At 37.7% G+C, this 26,270-nt stretch overlaps 2 protein-coding genes across 2 annotated transcripts; one reads left to right on the forward strand and one right to left on the reverse strand.

The window, feature by feature from the left end:
- Positions 1-1,991: 1,991 nt before the first annotated feature.
- On the forward strand, positions 1,992-2,520 carry LOC131166711 (uncharacterized). The gene is made up of 2 exons (XM_058125287.1): positions 1,992-2,254; positions 2,466-2,520. Exons 1-2 carry the CDS (start codon positions 1,992-1,994, stop codon positions 2,518-2,520), a joined length of 318 nt encoding a protein of 105 aa, XP_057981270.1.
- A 445-nt stretch (positions 2,521-2,965) lies between these two features.
- LOC131166446 (uncharacterized) lies at positions 2,966-4,085 on the reverse strand. The gene has a single exon (XM_058125024.1). It carries the CDS (start codon positions 3,934-3,936, stop codon positions 3,217-3,219), a length of 720 nt encoding a protein of 239 aa, XP_057981007.1. The 5' UTR covers positions 3,937-4,085; the 3' UTR covers positions 2,966-3,216.
- Between the last annotated feature and the right edge of the window lie 22,185 nt (positions 4,086-26,270).

Here is a 26,270-nt window from a genome sequence, read left to right on the forward strand (position 1 = left end):
TGTCTATATATTTTACCATAGAAACTGACAAATCTAATTATACATGATTTTTAAACTCATGCCACATTGATTGAGTGATGAATTATACTATAATAATATTTTACTGAAAATACTAGTATAATTATCTCTAGGGTTTCACTTAATTCAATAACCCAATTTCTCAAACATACATATATCATTTCCAAAGTTCCCATTCTCACAAATTTGTATACTTAGGAAAACATAAATATATATATATATATATATATTATTCAGAAATCATATATTATAATTTAATCAGTAAAATTTCTGAAAACGCCTGACATAATCTATTCCCCTTAACTGTTTCCTGAAAATATGCCTGTAGGGATCCCAAAACTGTGCCTACGGCGCTCGCACAAACCCTGAATTCATATACCCTAATTCAATCAGCTCAATCCTAGAATATTTACCATTTTAATACTCCTAAGCCCATGCTCTTCCAATAACTAATTAAACTTGAAAAACATCTTCCTTAAAACATCTTCCTTACCTTAGTTTGGAGTGGTGCTTGGAGAGCCAAAATAGAGAAATCGTTCTAATTAAACTACGGAGAATCGACGCTGGGATCTTGAAATGCCGTTTATTAGTTGATTCGGGCTGGATCCTGAAGGGAATTTGAAGAGCGTGGGAGTGATGGCCGTAGCCCTAGAGAGAGAGAGAGAGAGAGAGGGAGAGGATTTTTTTTATCTAAAAAAAAAAAAGACTTGTATGCTATATATAGACCTTTGATCCGGAGCAAAACCGTAGATGGTTTGGTTTTTAACCAAACTTGTTTTCACTGTTTTACCCTTACCTGGTCGTGGTAACTCAAAACCGTTAACAGTTTGGCTTATGCCAAACCAAATTTCTTTTTTTTATTATTTTTTTAATTACTATTTTCTGAGTCTCTACACTCATACCACACAATTCAACTATTTACTGAGCAAGTTGAATATGATCAATATCTACTCCAACTTGAGGGGGAATGTTAAGGAAATAACAAGATTTCCATATGAAGATCATACACAAAAGGCAACCCATGATTCACCGTGTCAATAAAGACCGAAATTCTCTCTTGAGATTGGTCAAACCACTACACGGGGATACTTAATTGGTGTAATCAACATGATTTATTTTAATTGTCTACCCAAGAAATAGGAGCATTCTACAATGTAAATTCACACCGAAAATTATAAAAAATCCTTCTCTTAATTCTATTCTTCCTTTCCAAATTCTAGACTGTGAATTTCTTCATGTACTGCAACGAGAAAAGAGGGAAAATATGATTTGAGTGGATTTCAAATCTCCAGATATTAACGGAGGCAGTTCCCAGATAAAGAACGGCCACATTTTACTCTTGAAACATTCAAACTCAGACCAACTGCTCCCCAAATATCGAGGAGGGGCATCCGATTGCTTGCTAATCTTATCCACCACCCCTCCCCTCTCCCCCCCCCCCCCCCCCCCCCCCCCCCCCTCCCCCCAACTTCTGTCTATAAAATTGGATATCGATCCCTCGAACTCCTCATTGCAATTAACCTTCTGCGTTTTCTACATTGTGGCATTACCAATACATCCATCATGGCTTTCAGGGCAGCGGTACGTTTTCAAATTCTTCATTTTCATTTCCATTTCCATCCTTTCTCTGGTGACATGTATGTCTACTATGCATTGACGCAGCAGGGCTGTTGGGGATCATTGCTGGGTCGAGTGGCTCGAGCCGGAGGAAACCGAACCTTCGCAACCTCAACTACCCCTAAAATGAAGCCCTTCATGCCCACCATGGACTCCTTCCATGCCGAGCATCATCATGGTCGTCAACATAAGACAGGGTCAGCATATTTTAAAAACTTTGCGTGTTAAAGTGAACTCCAGAGGATCTGTTTTCTGTTTTATTTTGAATTTGAGATCAAACAATGCTGATAGTAGAGGAATGGTAATTACCAATTAATATTATGGGAGTAATTTTAATTAGGGGTGCGACGGGAGAGATGGCGCCAATGTATATGATGCTGGGGATGGTGCTGGTGGCAGTGACGATTGGGGCGCACACCGCAAAGCAGCAGCTGGTACATTCTCCCACCGTTCAGGTTAGTAAGAAGAAGAGGGAGTGTGTGCCTGAGGTGGAGGAACCAGACCTCGTAGTTGATTCCGCAGACAAGTTCATCAACAAATCTTTTCTTAGGAAGATAGCCCACATTCAAGAGAATAATCATACCCTGCCCGATACAACTCGAGTTGATCCATTTACGCGGTACATTTTTTAAGTGCTGAACATTGGATATAAATATATATATATATATATATATATATATATATATATATATTTGCAGTATGCTTACGGCTTAGAATTCCGAATTTGAAAAAATATAATATAAAATTATATTAAATTTCATTTGAAACAGGACACATCTAAATCCGAAACTTCCAAATACAATGTTAATTGTTTGTTTGAAAAATTGCAGCCCCCGAGAAGCAGAGACATTAAAGTCAGTGGGGGTGAACCCGAGCCGCCGCTAAACTCAGAGAACAACTTAAATGGATGATTTCTTCATTATTGTCCAGTGTCAATATAAGGTCGCTTTTTTTTTTTTTTTGTTTTTTTCCCTGGGGTAGTTTTACTTCTTTATTCAAAAGTATACTGGGGTGTCGTCAATTGTAAATATTATGGCGTAATGTTGTTCTGCCAGTTTTTTTGGCCCCATGGCATCAATGTTTAGGAAACCTCCTACCACCTATGCTTAAAAATGAAGGGTGAAACGAGAGGTTAGGCTGATGTGCTAGTTGTACTTGATTGTGTGGCAAATTAGCAATAAGACGGAGACACCATTGTTCTGCTTAAGCAGCTGACTGTTTTAAAGTGATTTTATCCATGCAACCAAGGACCCAAAGTGTTTGGTAGTGTCATTACATTTTTTTTTTCATTGCACTTTGAATTCATGCAAGCACCAACCAGGTCAGATCCTGTTACCTATACGCTCATAAATTTTATATATATAAAGTTTCATTTCACATCCACACAAATCTAATTTGGAGACTGGAAATTAATTCTCTCTCCTAGACAACACTTTTTTGGACTTGGCAAGCGTTTTAGACCTAGCCATCAGTCCAAGTTCCAAACCAGTTACAAATTAATTTAATGAAGACGACATTAATTAAGAAGCTGCATGCTTAACTGCAACATGCAGAGATATTAATTCCATGCATGAAGTTTATTTATGCAGCAAGTGAAGGCAAGCTCTCATCAATCGAATGCTGCCTCACCTTCATCTTCATAGTCCCACTAAGCTTCTGCATCCTTTTAGCTATTCCCAACATATTCTCTTCTTCAATCTTCGTCGAAACCAAAACAACGGGAGTAATCCCACGCAACTCATTATAAATCCTCCGAAATTCCTCTAACATCTCGCCTACTATTTCCAGCTTATTCCTCTCAACCAACATCGTCATCAAGCCCACTACGTACTTATGAAATTTCCCCTTCGCTACAACTTCCTGAACTATGCGTTTCTTTTCCCTTGCGCTCATGAAAGGGTCAATCATGACAGCCCCGAGCTGCCCGTTCCGCAGCAGTTTCCTCAACCTTTTGATGTCCCTCCCAACTGCTTCAATGGAATTGTCACTCCGAGCTACGTCTAAAAGCGCTGCTGCATAGCCGGCAGCTGCTCTCCGGTGGACAGGGGGAGACTGTGAGGTCGCAGAGGAGAGGAATGAATAGGGAGTAGAGGTGAGTTTCTTGGAAGGAAAGAAGATGGGTGTGGGTGTGTTGGGGATTGGGTTGTGTTTGGTAGTGGATGAGAGGTGAGGGGGTGGAGGAAGGTGATGAGATGGGTTGGTGGACTTGAAGTGATGATAATATTGTAATGGGCGGGATGTTGGATATTGGAGGGCAGCAGGGACTCCAAAGGTGGATACAGAGCTTGACAACGTATCCATGGCCGAGGCAGAGTCTTGTCACTTGAGCTTTGTGGAGGAGCTCTAGATTTGGTTTTTGTTGCAGAAGAGAAGAGATGAGGATAATTTGTGGAGTTGGGGAAACATTTGGGCCAGGCCGCCAGGGGTCGGTAGAAGCAAGGGGTCCATTGAAAAACAATGAGATTTATCATTTGTGTGGTTTAAACATGATAATCCGATAACCACACTCTCCGTAGCTTCAGCTGGGAATGATTTTGTCCTGTTAGAATATTGTATAATATATATTTTTTATTGCTACAAAATTGAACTAATTTCGCTTATTAAAAGAACAATTTTTGACTAATAAAATCCTAGTTTGAAATTAGAAAATATAAAAAAAATTAGAAAAAAAACTTTACTTTTCCCTATTAACTTATCAAGGAAAGAGAAAAGAAAAAGAATTGTACAGTCATTTTTTTTTTAATTTTTAATCATTAAAATAAATTTATATTTTTAAAGAATTTTAAGATCGAGGAGAATCATAATAGAAAATGAGTTTCCTTTTTATTTTTCTTTCATTTCCTTGTCTCAAACAAAATTCTTGATTTAAACGTGGTTAAGTGACAAAAATACATATACTTGATATTCCCTCCTAGAAAGAGACCAAGTCCTTAAGAGTTCTAAATGGTAATTCAATATAGATTCTAAGCCTTAATATCATGCCAATGTTGAATCGTTTTGTAACAACAGAATTAGCAAGCGAAAAACAATAATGCCACAAGGATAAGTGCATCAATTGCAGATAATAGAATTATATTCACTAGTTATTCTAGATGCTCATTAAATATGAGGAAAAAAATGGGGTTATTTGTACTCCTCGAGAACCCTCGCTCGCACAGTCTATTCAAGCCAATATCTTCCTATCCCATATTATGCCATTGTCACTTATATTGCCATTTTCTTATCTCTTCTTGGATACTAGTTCTTTTCTTCGAGGCCCTATAGCACCATAAGTACCTTAGAGTTCGTTTGAATTAAGGATTTTGTTTAGGAAAAGAAAAGAAAAATAAGTTTCTCATATATTTTCGCTCTCTATAAAATTTGTTCCAAAATGATTAAAAATTAAGAAAAATCAAATATGAAGGAAGTGTAAAATCAAAATTTTGTTCATTCATATAGCGTATCTTTCTTTCTTTTTTTCTTACTTTTTTTTTTTTTTTTATTGATAAAAACATTAAAAATCATATTTATTGCTATTTTTAATTTTTTAATATATTTCAAATTCTAAACAGAACCTAAAGATTTGTATTTTTTTTTTTTAATTTCAATCTTTATACTTAGTATTAATTGTATAACCAATCAAACTATAATGCAATATTGATGGCAAATGGTAGTGGTGTTCATGGGTTGGGTTAGGGCCCTAAAAATGTAGATAAAAGCTTGAGGTTGCTACTTTTAATTAATAGAAACAAAAAATAAATTTCTTTTTTTTTTACAAAATATGAGCAATATGGGATCTAGAAAAATACAAAGGACTAAATAATGAGTATGTGTGTGTTTTTTTGCCATCAATATTGAAAGTCATATAACAATAATAAAGAAACAATTAAAATATAAAGCACTCTCTGCTAACAGAGTTATATATATTCAAGCAAAGTGGCCACTAAAGATAGTGTTGTACAAAAATTAAAAGACGTTGAACAAAGCAACCACAAAGGATAAAGAAACCATAATGACAAAGATAGAGAAACAACTACAATATAAAACACCCTCTATTCTATTAGTGTTATATAATATAAAGCACTCTCTTGAGTTCTTTTTTTTTTTTTCTTATCGTATAGTGACACACAAAAATTAAAATAGCCATGAAAGACAACCTTTGTGTCTCTATTCAAATGAAGCTTTCAAAGAAAACCATCTGACATAAGTACTCTTACAACGATCTAATAGCAAAATCAAAAAAGATAGATAAATCAGAGTTTCTATTGTACTTCATCATGAGTGCCATCCAAGACAAAAAATAGAAATGAAAGAGTCAAAGTTACACAAACTAAGCAAAGTTGCATCTTTGTAGTGTTGGAATTAGTGTAATCCCATGAGGAGGGGGGGTGAATTGGGTTTTAAAATATTTTGGCTAATTTAAACATTTACGCCGATTCACCACATATCATATCCCATTTTAATTATTATCGTGTATGTTAAAACTGAATAAGCAATATGTGCAGACATGCGCGTGTATCTCATTTAAAATAAATGTGTGCATGTAAATAGTTATAACCATAAATAAACAAATATACACATACTGAATTTAAAGTACATAAATTAAATGAGATAATGAGAGAGTGACACATGATATTTGTTATTGAGGTTCGACCAAACTAGCCTACGTTCCTACCTTGGGCATACCCCCCAAGGATTACACTAACCTTACTCACTTAAACGGGCGGACAAGAAGTCGTTTACATCCTCTCCTTACGGGGCAAGGAAAACCTTAGCTCAATTACAAGGTTAAGCCCAACTTATCTCACTTACGAGGCTGAGACTCCCCAATTCAATTTTCGGATTGAACCCAACCGGTACAATAAAAATCATTTTTGTACAAAATAATGCTTCTAAATACAAGTAGAGATGTACAACATTAAAACTCTAAAGCATGCTCTCTAATATGATATGAAATCATGTTCAGTAGAGTAAGGGTGCTTTCAAAATCATTTTGCAATCTTTGAATATAATGTGTATGATAAGGACCTCAAAGATTTAAACTCTAAATCAAATATATCTTCGAAAATATTTTTAATAAAAAAGTAGGCGAACCTAGGGTCTTGGTTTCTCAAATGATCTTTGCAATATAAAGGTTTATTAATGAAAGCACGCATGCAAAAATGTGTTTCTCCAACAACATATTTACCATGGAAATATGTGGAGAAATCCCAAAGCTTTACTCCCAAAAGTGTTTTTCAAATATGTAAGCAAGAGAGTAAAACACTTGAAAATAAATGCCCCGATAAAAAATGTTCTCTTATAAAAATGATTTTCAAGAAATAATAAAGAGAGTTTGAGAGTGTAAAAATTTACCCCATGAAAAAGATTTTTGCAATGAAATCAGTTTGGGGGAACTTTGATTAATAAGAAATTAAAAATATTTGAGAGAAAATTATTTGTTAATCAAAGTTGCTAATTAAAAAAAGGAAATGAGTATTTGTAGTTTTTCTAAAAATTATGACCATTGGGGACATGCTTGGTATTTTTAAAAAGTTTAATTAAAAATTAATGACGTTTTAGCCCTTAAAAAATATCCAACCCGAGAAATTCGTGTTGACCTTATAGGTCACACCCAATTTCGATAATGACAAATATTCTAGTATTTGATAGCTTTAAAATTTGTGTGCAAGTTTATATTAGCAAATTAATTGATGGCACACGAAGTAAAGCCTCAAGACCATGAAGATTATTTCTTATTGTAATTTATATTATTTGGGTTTGTAATAATTTATATCCGTTTGTAATAATCTTTGCATGTCATACATGTACCTTTGTAAGCTAAAAAATGATTGTAGATTGACCATAGCAACAAAATGACCTTAGGGCACCCTTCGGTTGACTGATGCCGGATTTTTGGGACTATCTCAAAACGGCCCTTGAAAATACCTTAGTGAGACTTTAGGTCCCCACACATATGCACTAATATATCCTCACAATATTTTGTCAAACAGGGGATTAATTTGAAATTGACTGAACAAGATAAGTATAAAATGAGAGGGCTCTGGCGACCGAACCCCAGGGGTTCATTTCACCTCCGGCGTTCGAGCTGTTAGGAAGTCAATAGTTTGACTTGGGTTCGGGCTGCCGAACCAAGAAAGACTCTATCGCCCTCGGGCAACCGAACCCCTAGATGTGACCTTTTCACCAACTCGAGCTACCAAGTAGTTCAGTTCAAAATAGGCCCCTGGCGACCGAACCTCTATGTTCGAGCTACCGACCTACTAACCAGGCACCCGAATTTACGAACAAGTGCTACTTACTTTTGCTTGGGCTATCGAACCTACACTCGGGCAACCGAACTGTTTAAAATGAGTTTTTCAAGATGATTCTATTCGGGCGACCGAATTAAAGTTCAACCCCCCGGATCCTCTCGGGTTATTTTCTTTTAACTGAGGTAAATAATGGTTAAACGGGTTAAATATTTCCTAAGTATTTTAAAACTTTTCTAAGAATTCCCTATTGGTCATAAACGGTTATATTTTGGTCTTGACCTATATATATAGGTTCATTTGTGTAGATTAGGGGGTGATTAGTAGAAAATCATTAACAAAAATCCTCTCTATTTCAAAATCCTATTCTTGCCCAAATACTCTCATATCTCTATTCCCTTGATACATTTTGGTATTGTGAGAGCATATTGGTTGGGCTAGTGTATATTAGCTATTGCTAATACTCCCATTGCTCTTGTTTGATTGATTGATTTTGGGGGAGTTTAGTTAAGTTTATCCCATAGATTTCAATATTATAAATCTTGTGTTGGGATAAACTAACAAGCTTAGGGATCTTTGCATTATCAGTGCAAGATCCCCTTAGCTTTGATTTTGTTGTACAAAAACATTTTCTACAAGTTATATTATTCTTTCAAACAATTCTTAAGCATACTACATTGAAGAAAATATTTTGAGTTGTTCTGAATATTTATAGCATTTTGAAACCCTGATTTATTATTGAGATTTCATATATACTGTTTCAAAAAAATAGTTCGATTAGAACACTCTTGAGCATATTAGTGATAATACCTTGTTGAGTGTTGCTTACACAAAATCACATCACTGAACTTACATTTCCTATATTGTTGATGTGTGGTTGATTAAGTATATTATACGTATTGTAGTACATACCTGCTTAGTTGAGAAGCACGTTTCTTTGTACAAAAATTTCATATTGATTGTATTCTAGGCACGGGCCTAAAGAGGGAGACTAGCCCTGTTGAATAGTCTAGGATTGGGTTAGACCCGATTAAGAAAGTTAGGTGCACCATCCTGGTAAGGCGTATTGGTTGAGGACTGCCCCGTTAATTGACCTAGTTGTAATCGGTGCCGCTCCACCCGTTAAGTGAGATTTAGTGGAATCCTCGGGCTTGTGAGCTAGAGGTGGGGACGTAAGCATAGTTGACTGAACCCCGATAACATTTCGTGCGTGTTCTTTATATTTCTGTAAATTTATTTTTCACACCTTTATGTTCAGCACATGTATATTGTATGCTTGATTCATTATATGTAGTACATGTGTTCATTGGGTTTATAATTAAATAGAAAGACCCTAGGTTTGTGTAATGCTGCTGCTAGATTGGTTGACCTAGGGACAAATTTTTTAAATACTTAATTCACCCCCCTCTTGGAAATACACCAAAACTAACAGTTGGTATCAGAGCCTCGTAGCATTGACTTAAACATTTTTGCTAAAAGATTGAGATGACTCAAATTGGTGTGTCCCATTCGGTGAGGGACAGTCACCTTCCAGTCCTCCATTGTTTTGTGGTGTAAACTACACCCACTGGAAAAGTAGAATGAACATATTTGTAAAATCTATGAATTGGAGGGTCTGGCAGGTGATTGATAAGGGAATTTGTATGTCAATGGAAAATGATATTAATTTTATGCATGCAAATTTATATGTCATGGATCTACTGTACTGTGCTTTAGATACTAATATTCTTCATGAGATTATGACTTGTGGTAGTGCATAGGAGATCTGGGTTGAGTTGGAAAATAAATATGGAGAGGCCTAGGAAAAGGAGGTAAATCATGAGCTAGTAATTAGCGATGACGTATATGATTCTAACTCAAACTCAATTGATGATTCTTATGCTGAATGTTGTGTTGTATTAAAAGATGAATTATCTATTGAATTTCATGATAGTTCTGTTGTTGATGCGTGCGATGATTCTTATGAAAAATTTTGTGATATATCTTATAATGAGTCATCGACTGTTTTTGATAATGATACCATTGATTCATATGATAGTTATAGAGATAAATCTTGTATTGAATCATGCAATGAGTTTTATGATGAAAGCATGTCGTTGAATAGACAACTAGAAAATGATTCATTTAAAATTCATAAGTCTCTAGTTGGAATGTCTTATCATAAAACATTTCTAAAAATTCAAAACAAAATGTTGGCTAAACAATTAGAGGAATTAAAAGATTATCATGCCACCTTAGAGAAGAAAAGCATGAAGAAAATATTGAAAATAATATGCCAGGAGGAAGAAATGGGAGATGATAAGCCCTCAGGTCGTAAAAAAAAAAATATTTTTTCAAAAAGGATTCAAAATCACTTAATAAATCTGATGCAAACTTTTATGCCTCATCGAGCAAACGTAAGATTAGTAAGCATAGCCTTTCACGAAAATTCAAAACTTGCTTACAACATAAAAGAAAAGGGTAGAATGAGTTTAATTGTTTAGTTGGAGGTGCCGAAGGCTTAGAAAAAGAAATGAAACGGATAATCATGAAAGCAAACCCCGTAGGACCTTTGGAAAAATGGATCTAAAGTAATATTACATAATCATTTAATCCATCCTTCATTTCTAGGTTTAGGGGTAGTGATGACCAAAAGGCTACGAAGTGGTCTTTGCTTAAAATATCAAATCTTGGTATATGCATTCACTATATAATATTGTTTTATCAAGAACCTTTAGAGAATCACGTTAGTGTAGAAATACATGTAATATATCCTATCTGAACTTAATGCATATATATCATAATGATTGGTGAAAATATGAAAACATTGGCAGCTTGCTGAAATAAAATCCACTTCCAAATGGACATGACATCTATGTCTGGTAATTAATTTCAAATGCTTAATCCATACTTGAATGTACAATTCTTAAGTTAAGCATATATTGTCCATTGCACAAACTTGTGGTTTATGGAATTTCACACTATATATCTCATAATCCTAAACTCATCCTTGAACTTAAAAGTCTTGAACAAGTTGGAGTCATAACTCTTGGTATAAGCACTGTTTATTAAAATTCCATATCTATAGTGTGCTTATTAAAAATCATCATTCTCAATCAAATTAGAGGTAGCCTGGGAGGGATTCAAATTGTTCATCGATATATAATAATAAAATCCCATTGAGCTTTAAACGTAAAAGTTCTCTAATTTTGATTTATATGGAAGCTCTCTCCTTCATAGGAATTCTTTGCCCTTTCACGATCATATTCGCCAAAGACTCTTCTTACTCCTTGGTTCGTATCCTTGCTCATAGTTATTATCATATCTAAAGGATACATTCCATTCATCAAAGAGCAATGTTCAAAAATTCATATACTCCTAGCTGCTCTTTGTCAAAAAGGTGTGGACATATTAACTAGAACGGAATTATTTTTGAAAATGTCCACTCATAATGAATACTCTTCGAACTTAACATAAATTTTAATCTTTGAGAGTATTTAATCCTATGCCTCTCACACATATTGAGATTCATAAGAAAAGAGGTAAGGTTGGCTTATGAACTTGAAAAGTACTGTTTGTGACTTTTTGGTCCTCTAAGCCTAAGCATTCAAAGCCAAGCTAAAATTATTGAAAATCTTATAACCTTGGATGAAGAAAGTAGATAATTAATAAAAGGCATAAATTGAATAAGTGCATAACTCAGGGGGATCATTTCTCTTCATGAATATATATATATATATATATATATATATATATACACATTAAATTCTCTCATAATTTTTATCTTTTATGCCCATATGCTTTCATATGAAAAGCACTGAATTCCTACTATTCATTATGCATTAAATGAGTATATCTTTTAATGGATAGTTTATCTATTGTATCATTTATTGATAGCTACCTGATTGCATGTTTAGTTTAGAATGCCTCCTGCATGAAGGATGTAGTTGATGAGAATTGCATGCTGGTAGTGGATATAGGTTCTCGTGTGCCTTAAACTAAGTTATAAATTGCTTGTTTGGATCTATCAGGTATAGGTTTTATGGAAAAATGTCCAATTTACAGACGATATACTGCTGAAATTTTGACAGAAATTTTCCCAACATAAAATCTTGTACAAAGATGATTATCATAAAATAAATGTTAAAATATTTTTGATAGGATGAGTGAAACTCAATTAAATAATTAAACTTCATCTTGGCATAATCATCGGACATTTAGAGAAGCTCAGCTCTGTAAGAACCCAAACCGTGAAATATGGGTTTAAATTAATAAGAGAGGTAATAAAATTAGAATTTGAACAGGCTTCGTCGATGAAGCCAGAGGTCGTCGATGAAGGCCATGCATCTCTCTTCGACGAAGTTCAAAGGCTCGTTGACGAGGAGAAGCCAAGAAGTTTCAGGAAACCGGTGATATTAGGATTTGTCGACGAATTCACCGTCTCGTCGACGAGAAGACTATAGAGCCTCGTCGACGAGGACACCCTCTCGTCGACGAGTTTGCCCGAGTCAAAGGGCTATAAATATAATTTTTCATTGCTTAACCATTAAGAAACTCAAATATCTTCTCTCTCTCTCTAGAACTCTCCCTACTCTCTATCTCTTTAGATTTCTTCATCGTTCGTCGTGAGAATCATAGATGTGAAGTTACCACGAGGATCGTGGAAGGATTCTCAACAAGTTCTACGGATTGGAATCCCGTTTCGGAGATTTTTGGGTTTTGGTGAAAAATCGAGGTAAGGCTCGATTTTCAATTCTGATATGGTATTTTTGTAGGGGACAGTCTTGTGAGTATATATATATTTTTTTTCTGTGATTTGTAGGTTTTGGAACTTGGTTCGCTGTTTAGGGACCTTACAGTTTGGGATTTGCTATTCGGGGAAAAGGTAAGGGGAATTGTGTTTATATCGGTTATTTTTGAAATCGGACTCGGTGGAACTGAGGTCCACGGTCCTGTGTGTGTTTTGGCTACTCATTTGGGGGGATCTAATGGGGAAAACTATGGGTTTTCATGACTACAGTTTTGGGAGAAAGGGGGCGATGGGCTACATCCCTGGTTTTGTTGAAAACCAAGCGTATACGTTGATTTATACTGTGTATTAGGATGGTCGTGCCTTGACTTGTTTTAAACTGTATTTTTTGGAAAACCATGATTTCAGATTACCAAATGGGTGTGGTTTTTTTTGGTTATTTCAGCATGCATGTGTGTGTGTGATATGTTGAAATGCTAGTAGGAACGTGGTTCTGAATTGTTCTAGGTATTGAGAGTGTCTGGTTCTATATCTGAGGGCATATGAAATCGCTGGCCATAGATTGGCAGAGGTCCGGCTCTATATCCGAAGGCGTGAGCCTATTTCGGCAGATCAGGCGGAAGGATGTGGATCCACTAGTTAGCACTGGTGTGATGCCATGGAAGCCGGAGACTTACCATGTGTTGATGGCATCGTGTTACACGGGTTGGCTATGGGCCAACGCTATATGTCGCAGGCCGGCTTCAGGCCAAAGGGTGTGACGACACCAGCATTGCTGATGATGTCTATGTGTGCTTGTGTGCACTGTGTGAAATTAGTACTAGAACTGCATTTAACTGCGTGTATGTTGTATCATGATAACACTCAAATGACACACACCGATATAACTTGTGTTCTTCCTTACTAAGAGGTTTCTCACCCCTACTGTACGTACATTTTTACAGGTCCTTCGAGTAACCGAAACTAGCGTCCTGGTGTAGGGAGCGTAGCAGGCGGTGTACTGCGGTTAGCATTTGGGTAAGTGCTAGGACTGTATTTTTTTATGGGTTGCCATGTTGGGATGTCTTGGGCACCCAGTTGTACGATGTTTGATAGAGTTTGTTATTGCTCTTGTATAGACTCGGGTATGGTACTGCATATATATATAGAATGACCTTTTTCCACTGCGTATATGATTGTATTTGGATGTGTTTAGGGTGCCTGGGAACCCCACAAGGTTGGACCCTCATCCTTTATACTATATCTGTGGATGATTTGTATGATACAGGGACAGGTTAGATTACTTTTTCACCCCTAGGTCTCTTTTCCGGGTTCGGGGCGTGACAGCTTGGTATCAAAGCTAACCACGTTGTTAGGTCTTGTAGACTTGGTTAGGCTTAGTTGTGAGTACATACTAGTGTATAGGATGTTGGATATAGGTAGAGTTGGTTGAGGTTTGTTCGATTACTAGATCGAGATTTTTCGATGGTATTCCGTGTTTTTCCTAGAATGACGATTCCAGTAAAAGTAGGGCAGATCATTGATGACTTTCATTTCGGTGTGATAGGACAGACCTAGACCTGGTAGGGAGTAGTTAACACGATTAGTATAGATCATTGTGTTAACTGTATGTGTTGTAAAGATACTGATAAATTACTATTGTGTTTCAGAATTGAGCCCAAGGATAATGACCTAGGAAGTGGCTCCGAGGAGACTGCAAGTGATGAGTCTCCCTCTGTACCTCGAGGTTTGACAAGACAAGTGTTGCGAGAGATTAGGCGGAGTGTGAGGAGATGCGAGCGCTCTCCTACTACTGCAGATGCATCATTGAGAGGTTCACACACATGCATCCTCCTACTTTCTCTGGAGGACCTGACCCAACAATAGCGGAGGATTGGGTGGAGAAGACTAAGAGGATCTTGGAGCTCCTGCACTACACGGATAGGCAGTGAGTCCTCTCTGCTACCTTCCAGCTATCTGGGGAGGCTGGTTGATGGTGGATTGTGGTGAGTCTGCTGAAGAAGCAGAGAGCCGGTCTTGAGGAGATGACGTGGAGCTGTTTCAAGGAGGTGTTATTCGATAGATACTTCTCGGCTTCTGTACATGATGCGAAGGCAGATGAGTTTTCTGTTTTGACTCAAGGGAGTTTGATGGTGCAGGGGTATACAACTCAGTACATAAACCTGTCCCTCTTTTCGCCATGTTTGATCTCGAGTGAGTATGAGAAGACTGAGAGGTTTGAGGAAGGATATCCGCAGATTGGTGGGTATGCTTCAGATCCATGAGTTCTCGGTATTGGTAGACAAAGCCAAGGTGATTGGGACCAGTATCTCAGAATACGAGGTGGATCAGGAATCGAGGAAGAGGACAGTACCTTTTGGTTCTCAGATAGGATCTCATTAGGGATCGTGGAAGAAGAGGAGCAAGGGCTTAGGTTATCGTCACAATACCGAGGGCCTGGATTCTCAAATGAGCCAAACTAGTGCACTTTGTACTAGATGCCACAAATGGCACGAGGGTGAGTGCCAGTCATTTGTGGGTAACTGCTATAACTATGGCCAGTTAGGTCACAAGTTTCATGACTGTCGTGCACTGAAGCGAAATATGCCTGCATCTAGTGTGAACCGAGGGAGCAATAAGATATCTCGGGGAACCGTTCAAATGAATACAGCTCTGACTAAAGTATATTCCCTTACTCCAACGGACGCTGAGCATGTAGGGAACGTAGTGACAGGTACCTTATTGTTGCTTTTAAATAAAGATTCTATTTTATTTGATTCGGGTGCAACCCATTCCTTTATATCTATGAATTTTTTTGGACAGTGTGGGGTTGAGACTCAAGTCATGAATGAGGTTTTATCTGTTACTACACCATCTGGGAGTGTATCTTTCTACGGGAAGATGTTGGTAGACAACATGTCGGGGTTCGATGTCATTCTATGGATGGATTGATTGTTCTCCAGTTATGCTGTGATCGACTGTTGTAGGAAGGTAGTAGTTTTTAGACCTCCTGGGGAGCAGGAGTATGAATTCGAGGGATCATGTGTGCGTCCAACGCCATAGATTCTATCGGCATTGCAGGCAAGGAGGCTACTCTTGGACGGGTGTCATAGGTACCTAGCTTGTGTGAAGGAACCACCACGGGATGATTTGAGGCTTGAGGACATTCGGGTAGTCAGTGTGTTCTCGAACATGTTTCCAGATGATTTACCCGGTTTACCTCCGGATCGTGAGGTGGAGTTTGCGATAGAGTTGATTCCTGGCAAGACACCAATCTCTAAAGCTCTATACCGGATGGCTCCAACAGAACTTCGAGAGTTGAAAGAGTAGTTGTAGGAATTACTGGACAGGGGATTGATTCAACCTAGTGTTTCGCCCTGGGGAGCTCCAGTATTGTTTGTGAAGAAGAAGGACGGGTTGATGCAGATGTGCATTAATTACCGTGAGATTAACAAGATAACTATGAAGAATCACTATCCTTTACCTCGTATAGATGATCTTTTTGACCAGTTGCAAGGGACGTAGGCCTTTTTGAAGATCGACTTGCATTTAGGGTATCATCAGGTGAGGGTTAGAGCTGAGGATGTAGCGAAGACAACTTTCCGAACCAGATATGGCCACTACGAGTTTTTGGTTATGCGTTTTGGGTTGATGAATGCTTTAGCAGTGTTCATGGATTTGATGAACAGGATTTTCCATGAGTACCTAGATCGGTTTTTAGTGGTATTCATTGACAATATTCTGGTATACTCGAGGAGTTTGGAAGAGCATGAGGACCATTTGAGGTTAGTATTATAGATTCTGGGGGAGAAGAAGTTGTATGCTAAACTAAAGAAGTGTGAATTATGGTTGAGTCAGATTGCATTCTTAGGCCATGTGGTTACTGGTGATGGTATATCAGTTGATCCTAGCAAGATCGAAGCTGTGGTCGACTGGGTGAGGCCGAAGGGTGTGTAGGAGGTTCGGAGTTTTATGGGACTAGTGGGTTATTATCGTTGGTTCGTAGAGGGTTTATCTAAATTGTTTGGACCTTTGACAAGACTGAATAAGAAGGGGTGAAATTTGACTGGACTAGTGATTGCAAACAGTGTTTTCAGGAGCTGAAGCACCGGCTGGTTACTGCTCCCGTGTTGACCATTCCTTCGGGGGATGGTGGGTTTGTGATCTATAGCGATGCGTCTCTAAAGGGTCTGGGATGTGTGCTTATGCAACAGGGTAAGGTAATAGCGTATGCTTCTCGATAGTTGAAAGAATATGAGAAGAATTACCCTATGCATGATCTAGAGTTGGTTGCTGTTGTATATGCACTGAAGATCTGGCGACACTATTTGTATAGTGTGCAGTGTGAGATCTTCACTGATCATAAGAGCCTTAGGTATTTCTTCATGCAAAAGGAGTTGAACATGAGGCAGAGGCGGTGGCTAGAGTTGATTAAGGACTACGATTGCACGATCAGTTATCACCCGGGGAAGGCTAATGTGGTGGCTAATGCGTTGAGTCGAAAGTCAGAACATGTAGCAGTATCTGCAGTTATAGCTTAGCATCATGTCATATAGGATCTGGAAAGCCTTGGTATGGAGTTGGTTTCTGGTTATCATCAGGCTTTCTTTGCTAGTTTGGTGGTCCAGTTGACCTTGTTTGAGCGTATTAAAGCCGCGCAGACTAATGATGCGTAGTTAATTGAGGTTGTGGAGAAGGTACAATAGGGACTAGCAACAGAGTTTAACATCTCTGAGGGAGGTGTGCTGAGGTTTGGGACTAGGCTATGTGTTCCGAACAATGATGAGATCAGAAGGACGATTTTGGAGGAAGCGCCTCGTTCTTTATAAACGGTACATCCTGGTAGTATGAAGATGTATCAAGACTTGCATGAGACCTTTTGGTGGTCTAGTATGAAGAGGCAGATTGCTCAATTCGTGGAGTAGTGTCTGATGTGTTAGCAGGTGAAAGCTGAACATCAAAGGCCAACAGTGCCGTTACAAGCTTTGCCTATTTCGGTGTTGAAATGGGAGCATATTTCCATGGATTTTGTGACCGGATTGCCACCAGTACTTCACGGGCAGAATGCTATTTGGGTGATTGTGGATAGATTAACGAAATCCGCTCATTTCATACCTATGAAGGTTGGCTATCCTCTGAGTGGGTTAGTAGATATGTACGTGCATGAGATTGTGAGAATGCACAGAGTACTGATATCCATTGTTTTAGATCGAGACTTGAGGTTTACTTCTCGATTTCTGGACAAGTTTGCAGAAGGCACTGGGGACGAAGCTTACTTTCAGTATAGTTTTCCACCCCCATAGTGATGGACAGTCGGAGAGAACCATACAGATCTTAGAAGATATGTTGCGAGCTTGTGTGTTAGACTTTGGTGGTAGCTGGATACAGTTTATGCTACTCGTAGAGTTTGCTTATAGCAACAGCTTCCAGGCTAGTATCGGGATGGCATCGTTCGAGGCTTTGTATGGTCGAAGGTGTCGAACCCCTTTATCTTGGGATGAGGTTGGTGAACGTCAGGTGTTAGGACCTAAACTCGTGTAGCAAGTGTCTGAGAAGGTGGGTTTGATCCGTGAGAGGATTAAATCGGCTCAGAGTTGGCAGAAGAGTTACGCAGATGTTCGCCACCGTGATTTAGAGTTCGAGGTTGGGGGTAAGGTATTTCTGCGTATCGCTCTGATGAAAGGGGTGATGAGATTTGGGAGGAAGGGCAAGTTGATCCCGAGGTATATCAGACCATTCGAGGTACTTGAGCGAGTGGGTTCGGTAGCCTACAGGATTGCACTACCCCCCAGCACTCTTGAGGGTCCATGATGTGTTTCACGAATCCATGTTAAGGAGGTACGTGCTAGATCCATCATATGTTATCAGTTATGATGAGTTTGAAATTAGGGATACTTTAGCGTATAAGGAGATACTTGTTCAGGTTCTGGACCGTAAAGTTTAAAAGCTTCGTACTAAAGAGATACCATTAGTGAAGGTATTGTGGCGAAACCACGAGGTTGAGGAAGTTTCTTGAGAATTGGAAACGGAAATACGCCGGAAGTATCCACAGTTGTTTTGAGCACTTGTACATTATCCAACTTTGGGTTGGCATAGGTGGTTAGTCGTCAGGAGTGTGTGTATTGTGAACTCCTAAGACAGTTGTATATGAACCACGGTATTACTCTGCCATAAGTGAGGGTATGTATATATGTGTATGATGAGGTTGCACTGTAGTAGTCGCTAGTTTTCTTTCTAGAATTGTGTATACGTGTTCAGTTGTATGTGTGAGCTTGTGAATGAGAGATGGCAAATTTCGAGGATGAAATTTTTGTAAGGAGGGGAGATTGTAAGAACCCGAACCGTGATATATGGGTTTAAATTAATAAGAGAGGGAATAAAATTAGAATTTGAATAGGCTTTGCCAACGAAGCCAGAGTTTGTCGACGAAGGCCATGCATCTCTCATCGATGAAGTTTAGAGGCTCGTCAACGAGGAGAAGTCGAGGAGTTTTTGGAAACTGGTGATATCAGGATTCGTTGACGAATCCACCATCTCGTCAACGAGATGACTATAGAGCCTCGTCGATGAGGACACCATCTCGTCGACTACGAATCCACCGTCTCGTTGACGAGATGACTACAGAGCCTCGTCGACAACGACACCATCTCGTCGACTAGCTTGCCCGAGTCAAAGGGCTATAAATATCATTTTTCATTGCTTAACCATTAAGAAACTCAAATATCTTCTCTCTCTCTCTGTAGAACTCTCCCTACTCTCTATCTCTCTAGATTTCTTCGCTGTTTGTCACGAGAATCGTAGATCTGAAGTTACCACGAGGATCATGGAAGGATTCTCTACAAGTTCTATGGATCAAAATCCCGTTTTGGAGATTTTTCGATTTTGGCAAAAAATCGAGGTAAGGCTTGGTTTTCAATTCTGATCCGGTATTTTTGTAAAGAACAATCTTGTGAGTATATTTTGTACTGTGATTTGTAAGTTTTGGAACTCGGTTCGCTGTTTAGGGACCTTAGAGTTCGGGATTTGCTATTCAGGGAAAAGGTAAGAGGAATTGTGTTTATATCTATTATTTTTGAAATCGTACTTGGTGGAACTGAGGTCCACGGTCCTATGTGTGTTTTGGCTACTAATTTGAGGGGAACTAACGGGAAAAACTATCGGTTTTCATGATTACAGTGTTGGGAAAAAAGGGGGCGATGGGCTACGTCCCTGGTTTTGTTGAAAACCAAGCATATATGTTGATTTATACAGTGTATTGGGATGGTCATGCCTTGACTTGTTTTAAACTATATTATTTGGAAAACCATGATTTTAGATTACCAAATGGGTATGGTTCGTTTGGTTTTATGAGCATGCATGTGTGTGTGTGATATGTTGAAATGCTAGTAGGAATGTGGTTCCGAATTGTTCCAGGTACTTAGAGTGTCTGGTTTAATATCCGAATGCGTATAAAATCGCTGGCCATAGATTGGCAAAGGTCCAACTCTATTTCCGAGGGCATGAGCCTATTCCGGCAGATCAGGCCAACGGGTGTGGATCCACCAGTTAGCGCCGATACGATGCCATGGAAGTCGGGGACTTACCATGTGCCAGTGGCATCGTGTTACGCGGGTTGGCTACGGGCCGACTTTGAGCCGAAGGGTATGACAACACCAATATTGCTGATGATGTGTGTGTGTGCTTGTGTGCACTGTGTGAAATTAGTACTAGAACAACATTTAACTGCGTGTATGCTGTATCATGATAACACTTAAATAACACACACCGATATAACCTATGTTCTTCCTTACTAAGAGGTGTCTCATCCCTACTGTACGTATATTTTTACAGGTTCTTCGAGTAATCGGAACTAGCGTCTTGGTGTAGGGAGCGTAGTGGCCGGTGTATTGCAGTTAGCGCTTGGGTAAGTGCTAGGACTGTATTTTTGATGGGTTGCCATGTTGGGATGTCTTGGGCACCCAGTTGTACGATGTTTGATAGAGCCTGTTACTGCTCTTGTATAGACGCTGGTATGCTACTGCATATATATATATATATAGAATGACATTTTTCCGTTGCGTATGTGATTGTGTTTGGATGTGTATAGGGTGCCTGAGAACCCCACGAGGTTGGACCCTCATCCTTTATACTGTATCTGTTGATGATTTGTATGATATAGGGACAAGTTAGATTACTTTTTCACCCCTGGGTCCCTTTTCTAGGTTCGAGGCGTGACAAGCTCCATCCTTATAAGAAGCACATTAATGATCTGTATGCATCGCCTTCGTCTACTGAATTATTGAGGCTCTTATGAAATCCCTGAACATTATATCCTACGCTTGAAGTTTTATGGTTTGATATGGAATGTTTTTGGGTCATGAACATTATTACATGCCTTAATATATATCTTCTAATGCATCCATGGTCTATAGGGACAACTATACTAATCAAGTGATAATATGCAATTAACAAATACTCAGTATAGTTGATTTTAAAGATTTGGATTGATGGCTTATACTACTAGGCACAATGAAATAATTCTCTATCTAGTATAAGCAGCTTATTGTATCTAAGCATGAATTCTAAATGATAGGGGGAGCATCTAAAATTAAATATTCATTTTGTTTGCTCACAAATATTTTTAGCTTTGATCGATTGTGAACTTATTGTAGCATATGCTTAAATGAAATGATATTATTGAAAATCTTAATTTGAAGCATGATGTTTATTATTGCCACAATCATCTGTTTTGTCGTATGATCCTTGTTTTGAATTTGCTATATTCTTAGGATTTACATGGTTGTATTTTTCTGGTCATATTTTATTCTGTGCTCAAATGCCTACCAGAAAAATTGTGCTTGCTTGCATGATCTTTGAAGTTTGTTTTGCAAGCATCACCCCCAATATCTCTTGACAACATCCTAAGGGGGATATATATATATATACATATATACATATATGTTTTAAAAATTGCATAACTAGTTCAGCAACCTCACATAAAAATGCATGCGAACTAGTTAGACTACTTTATCCTCAAACCTTCTATTTGGTTTCATATGCCGTGTGTTTTTAACTCAAATATTTCATGGGTCTTATGATATGATTTAAATTGCTATGGTTTGTGGATAATTTTGGTCTAATTACGTTTGTTATGTCATTTAAATCATTTAAATGACCAGTTATATAGTTTGTGTACTCAATTTCTATACTTCATACTTTGTCATTCATTGTGTATTGTATGATTTTATTATCTCTTTGGACGCTAAAAGTAATAATTCTTGATCATGCTAGACTGTTTATGTTAAGTAGTTGTAGATAAACTATTAATATTAAAACTCAAAATAGGTCATTTTTATACAGGTATTTTTGGAAAAATGTTCAATTTTCAAACGACATTCTGCCAAAATTTTTAAAATTTCCCAAACTTATATTGTATATAAATGCATTATACCCAATGTCCATCGCTATTTATTTTGCAGCCCTTTTTGTTGTTGCCAAAAGGGGAAGATGGAGATGAGAGGGGAAAATTGGGTAGCAAAAATTGTTTGCATTGATAAATCTTTTACATTATGCATATTGTCAGGGGGAGCCTTTCAAGGCTATACCCACTTTTTGAATGCTACATATTATCATCATCAAAAAGGGGGAGAATATTGACCTTATAGGCCACACCAGGTTTTGATAATGACAAATACTCTAGTATTTGATAGCTTTCAAGTTTTTGTGCAGATTTATATTAGTAAATCAATTGATGGCACACGAAGTAAAGCCTCAAGACCCTAAAGATTATTTCTTGTTGTAATTTATATTATTTGGATCTGTAATAATTTATATCTATCTATAATAATCTCTGACTGTCATGCATGTAGGTTTTGTAAGCTCAAAAATGACCATAGATTGACCAAAGGGACTGAATGACCTTAGGGCACCCTTCGGTCGACCGATGCTATATTTTTGGGACTATCTCAAAATGGCCCTTGAAAAGACCTTAGTGAGACTTTAGATCCCGACACATATTCACTAATATATCCCCACAATATCTTGTCAAACAGGGGATCAATTTGAAATGGACTAAACAAGGTAAGCAAAAAATGAGAGGGCTCGGGCAGCCGAACCCCACAGGTTCATTTCACCTCAGGCGCCCGAACTATTGGGAAGTCAACAGTTTGACTTGGGTTTGGGCTGTCGAACCAAGAAAGACTCTATCGCCCTTGGGCAACCGAACCCCTAGATGTGACCTTTTCACCAACTCGGGCTACCAAGTAGTTCAGTTCAAAATAGGCCTCGGGCGACCAAACCTTTGTGTTCGGGCTACTGACCTACTAATCGCGCACCTGAATCTATGAAACAAATGATACTGACTTTTGTTCGGGCTACCGAACCTACACTCGAGTGACCGAAGTGTTTAAAATGAGTTTTTCAAGATGAGTCTATTCGGGCGACCAAACTAGAGGTCAGCCCCTTGAATCCTCTCGGGTTATTTTATTTTAACTGAGGTAAATAATGGTTAAATGAGTTTAATATTTCCTAAGTATTTTAAAACTTTTCTAAGGATTCCTTATTGGTCATAAATAGTTATATTTTGGTCTTGGCCTATATATATGGGTTCATTTGTGTGGATTAGGGGGTGATTAGCAGAAAATCATTAACAAAAATCCTCTCTGTTTCAAAATCTTATTCTTGCCCAAATACTCTCATATCTCTATTCCCTTGATAAATTTTAGTATTGTGAGAGCATATTGGTTGGGCTAGTGTATATTAGGTATTGCTAATACTCCCATTGTTCTTGTTTGATTGATTGATTTTAAGGGAGTTTAGTTAAGTTTATCCCATAGATATCAATATTATAAATCTTGTGTTGGGATAAACTAACAAGCTTAATGATGTTTGCATTGTCATTGCAAGATTCCCTTAGCTTTTATTTTGTTGCACAAAAACATTTTCTACAAGCTATATTATTCTTTCAAACAATTCTTGAGCATACTACATTGAAGAAAATATTTTGAGTGGTTCTGAATATTTGCAGCATCTTTGAAACCTTGATTTATAATTGAGATTTGATATATACTGTTTCAAAGAAATAGCTTGATTAAAACACTCTTGAGCATATTAGTGATAATACCTTGTTGAGTGTTGCTTGCACAAAATCACATCATTGAGCTTACATTTCCTATATTGTTGATGTGTGGTTGATTGAGTATACACTGTGCGTATTGTAGTACATACCTACTTAGTTGAGAAGCACATTTCTTTGAACAAAAATTTCATATTGATTGTATTCTAGGTGCGGGCCTAAAGAGGGAGATTAGCCCTGTTGAATAGTCTCAGATTGGCTTAAACTCAGTTAGGAAAGCTAGGTGCCATCTTGGTAAGGCGTGTTGGTTGTGGTGAGCCCTGTTAATTGACCTAGTTGTAATCGGTGCCGCTCCACCCGTTAATTGAGCTTTAGTGGAATCCTCAGGCTTGCGAGCTAGAGGTGGGGATGTAGGCACAGTTGGCCGAACCCCAATAACATTTTGTGCGTGTTCTTTATATTTCTACAAATTTATTTTCTGCACATGTATATTGTAAGCTTGATTCATTATATGTGGTACATGTGCTGATTGGGTTTATAATTAGATAGAAAGACCCTAGGTTTGTGTAATGCTGCTGCTAGATTGGTTAATCTAGGGACAAATTTTTTAAATACCCAATTCATCCCCCTCTTGGGAATACAACAAAGCTAACAGTTCGGTCGTCCGATCCTTAGGGACGGTCGTTTGAATAGGCACAAGGTGATAAGGTGGATTTTTAGTTTAGGAGCCTCAGGGTGAGTTCAGGTGGCTAGGCTAAGGCGATTATCCAAACGCTTGAGGTTCGGTCGCCTAGTCTATGATTCGGGTTGCCGAACTTCACGATTTGGTCGCCCAGACCTATTTTCAGCTATAAGTTTGGCCGCCCAAGGACAGTGGGAAAAGTTACTTTGAGCGTTCGGTCGACCCTAGACAATCAATTCAAATTAGGTTCGGCTGCCCGGGTCTCAGTCATCTTTCTGACTCTTTACACATTCGGTCGCCCGAAGCCCTTTCAAAACTCAAGTTATGTTCTAATAGGCCTGTGCATGGGGACTTATGGTTAGTCTACGACCTAGGCTTTTTAATTTAGCTTAAAAACCTGATGTTGGTCGACCTTTTGCAAACTTTATTTTAGCTATAATATTTGACCCTAAAGCTATTCCAAAAACTTTTTATGATTTTAGTCTTTTTAAAAAATGGATTTTGGTGAAATGTGTTGGTCCCTAGAGTCTATCTATGGTTGATCTGAACATTAATTTATATCATGCAAATGCATGCATTATTATAGACCAAAGATAACAATAAAAACATATACAATTGAAATATATATATATGTCTTCTTTTACTCTTTGCTCTTGTGTCTTCGTGGAATACACCAGTAGTATGTGCTCTTTAAGTGCTTCTTGCTTCCATTTCCGTTTGTCTTATGTGCATGCCAAAGTGAAAACCTATACAAGTACTCAACGCACATATAAGACACTGGTGCTTTGTCAGCATCAAAACAGAGATCGGACTCAAAAAGTCAACAATCTCCTTCTTTTTATGATGACAAACATCTAAGAGCAAAATGGGTACAACCTGAAAAGGCTTCCCTTAAGAATATGCATAGAGTAAAAATAAACATAATAACTCAAGCATTTTCATGAAAGAAGACACAACAAATGATCATGCATTTAATTTTAGTATTTAAGCACATGCTCAGATAATTTGCCCCTTTGTTTTTGCCCCTAAAAAGAAAACTTCCCCCTTTTGGTCATTAACATTTTGCTCATAAAAATTCTCCCCCTTTTGGCATCGGCGAAAAGGGCTAAACTAAGTAGAAAACAATTTTATCATTTATAAATAGGCTTAGCAAAGAGAACTCCCCCTTTTTGAAAAAAAGTTTCTTAGAACACTCTCCTTGTGTTTGGCACAAGATTTGGGCATAAAAATTTTGAACTATTTTTTTTTTTTAAATAGCAATTAAGCACACAAAATAATTTAACTGGTCATTTAAAAGACTAAAATGACATGATGAACAAGGCCATTTCAGAAATATACAAAAACTATTTCAATTTAAGCACAACAAAAAGACCCTGCAAAGATTGGAATTTAAAAACATGCGACATATGAGAAAATAGGTTTGAGCATAATATGATCTAACCAATTCACATACATTTCATGTAAAGTCAATAAACCAATTATGTAACACCCTTTTAAAATAAAATTTCATGACGAAAGATTTTAACACAAAAAGGCACAAGTCATGAAAGCATTTAAGCACACAAGCAAGAAACAAGATGTATTCTATATAAGTTCAAATCTAGCTTTTTTTAATATATATATTACAGGTACTAAAAAAATATCCCCTTATAATTTTTAATAAATACTAGGGGAGATGCTTGCTGAAAAAGAAACTTTAATTCAAAGAGCAAGCAAGCATAATTTTTCTAGTTTATCATTTAAGCAAAAATCACAAAGTACCAGAAAAATGCAGCCACATAGATCCAAAGATATTAACTAAATTTTAAAAAAAAGGATCATATGGCAAAGCAAAGAACCGTGGCAAACAAAATATTTTCATTTATAATATTCAATAAAAACATCATGCTTTAAAGTACGCAAGCCACAGAAAATTTCAACAACAGATCTAAGCCTATGATGCTGGTGAGCATAACAAGATAT

This window comes from Malania oleifera, chromosome 10 (genome assembly GCF_029873635.1).
Source record: "Malania oleifera isolate guangnan ecotype guangnan chromosome 10, ASM2987363v1, whole genome shotgun sequence".
Lineage (NCBI taxonomy): Eukaryota > Viridiplantae > Streptophyta > Magnoliopsida > Santalales > Ximeniaceae > Malania > Malania oleifera.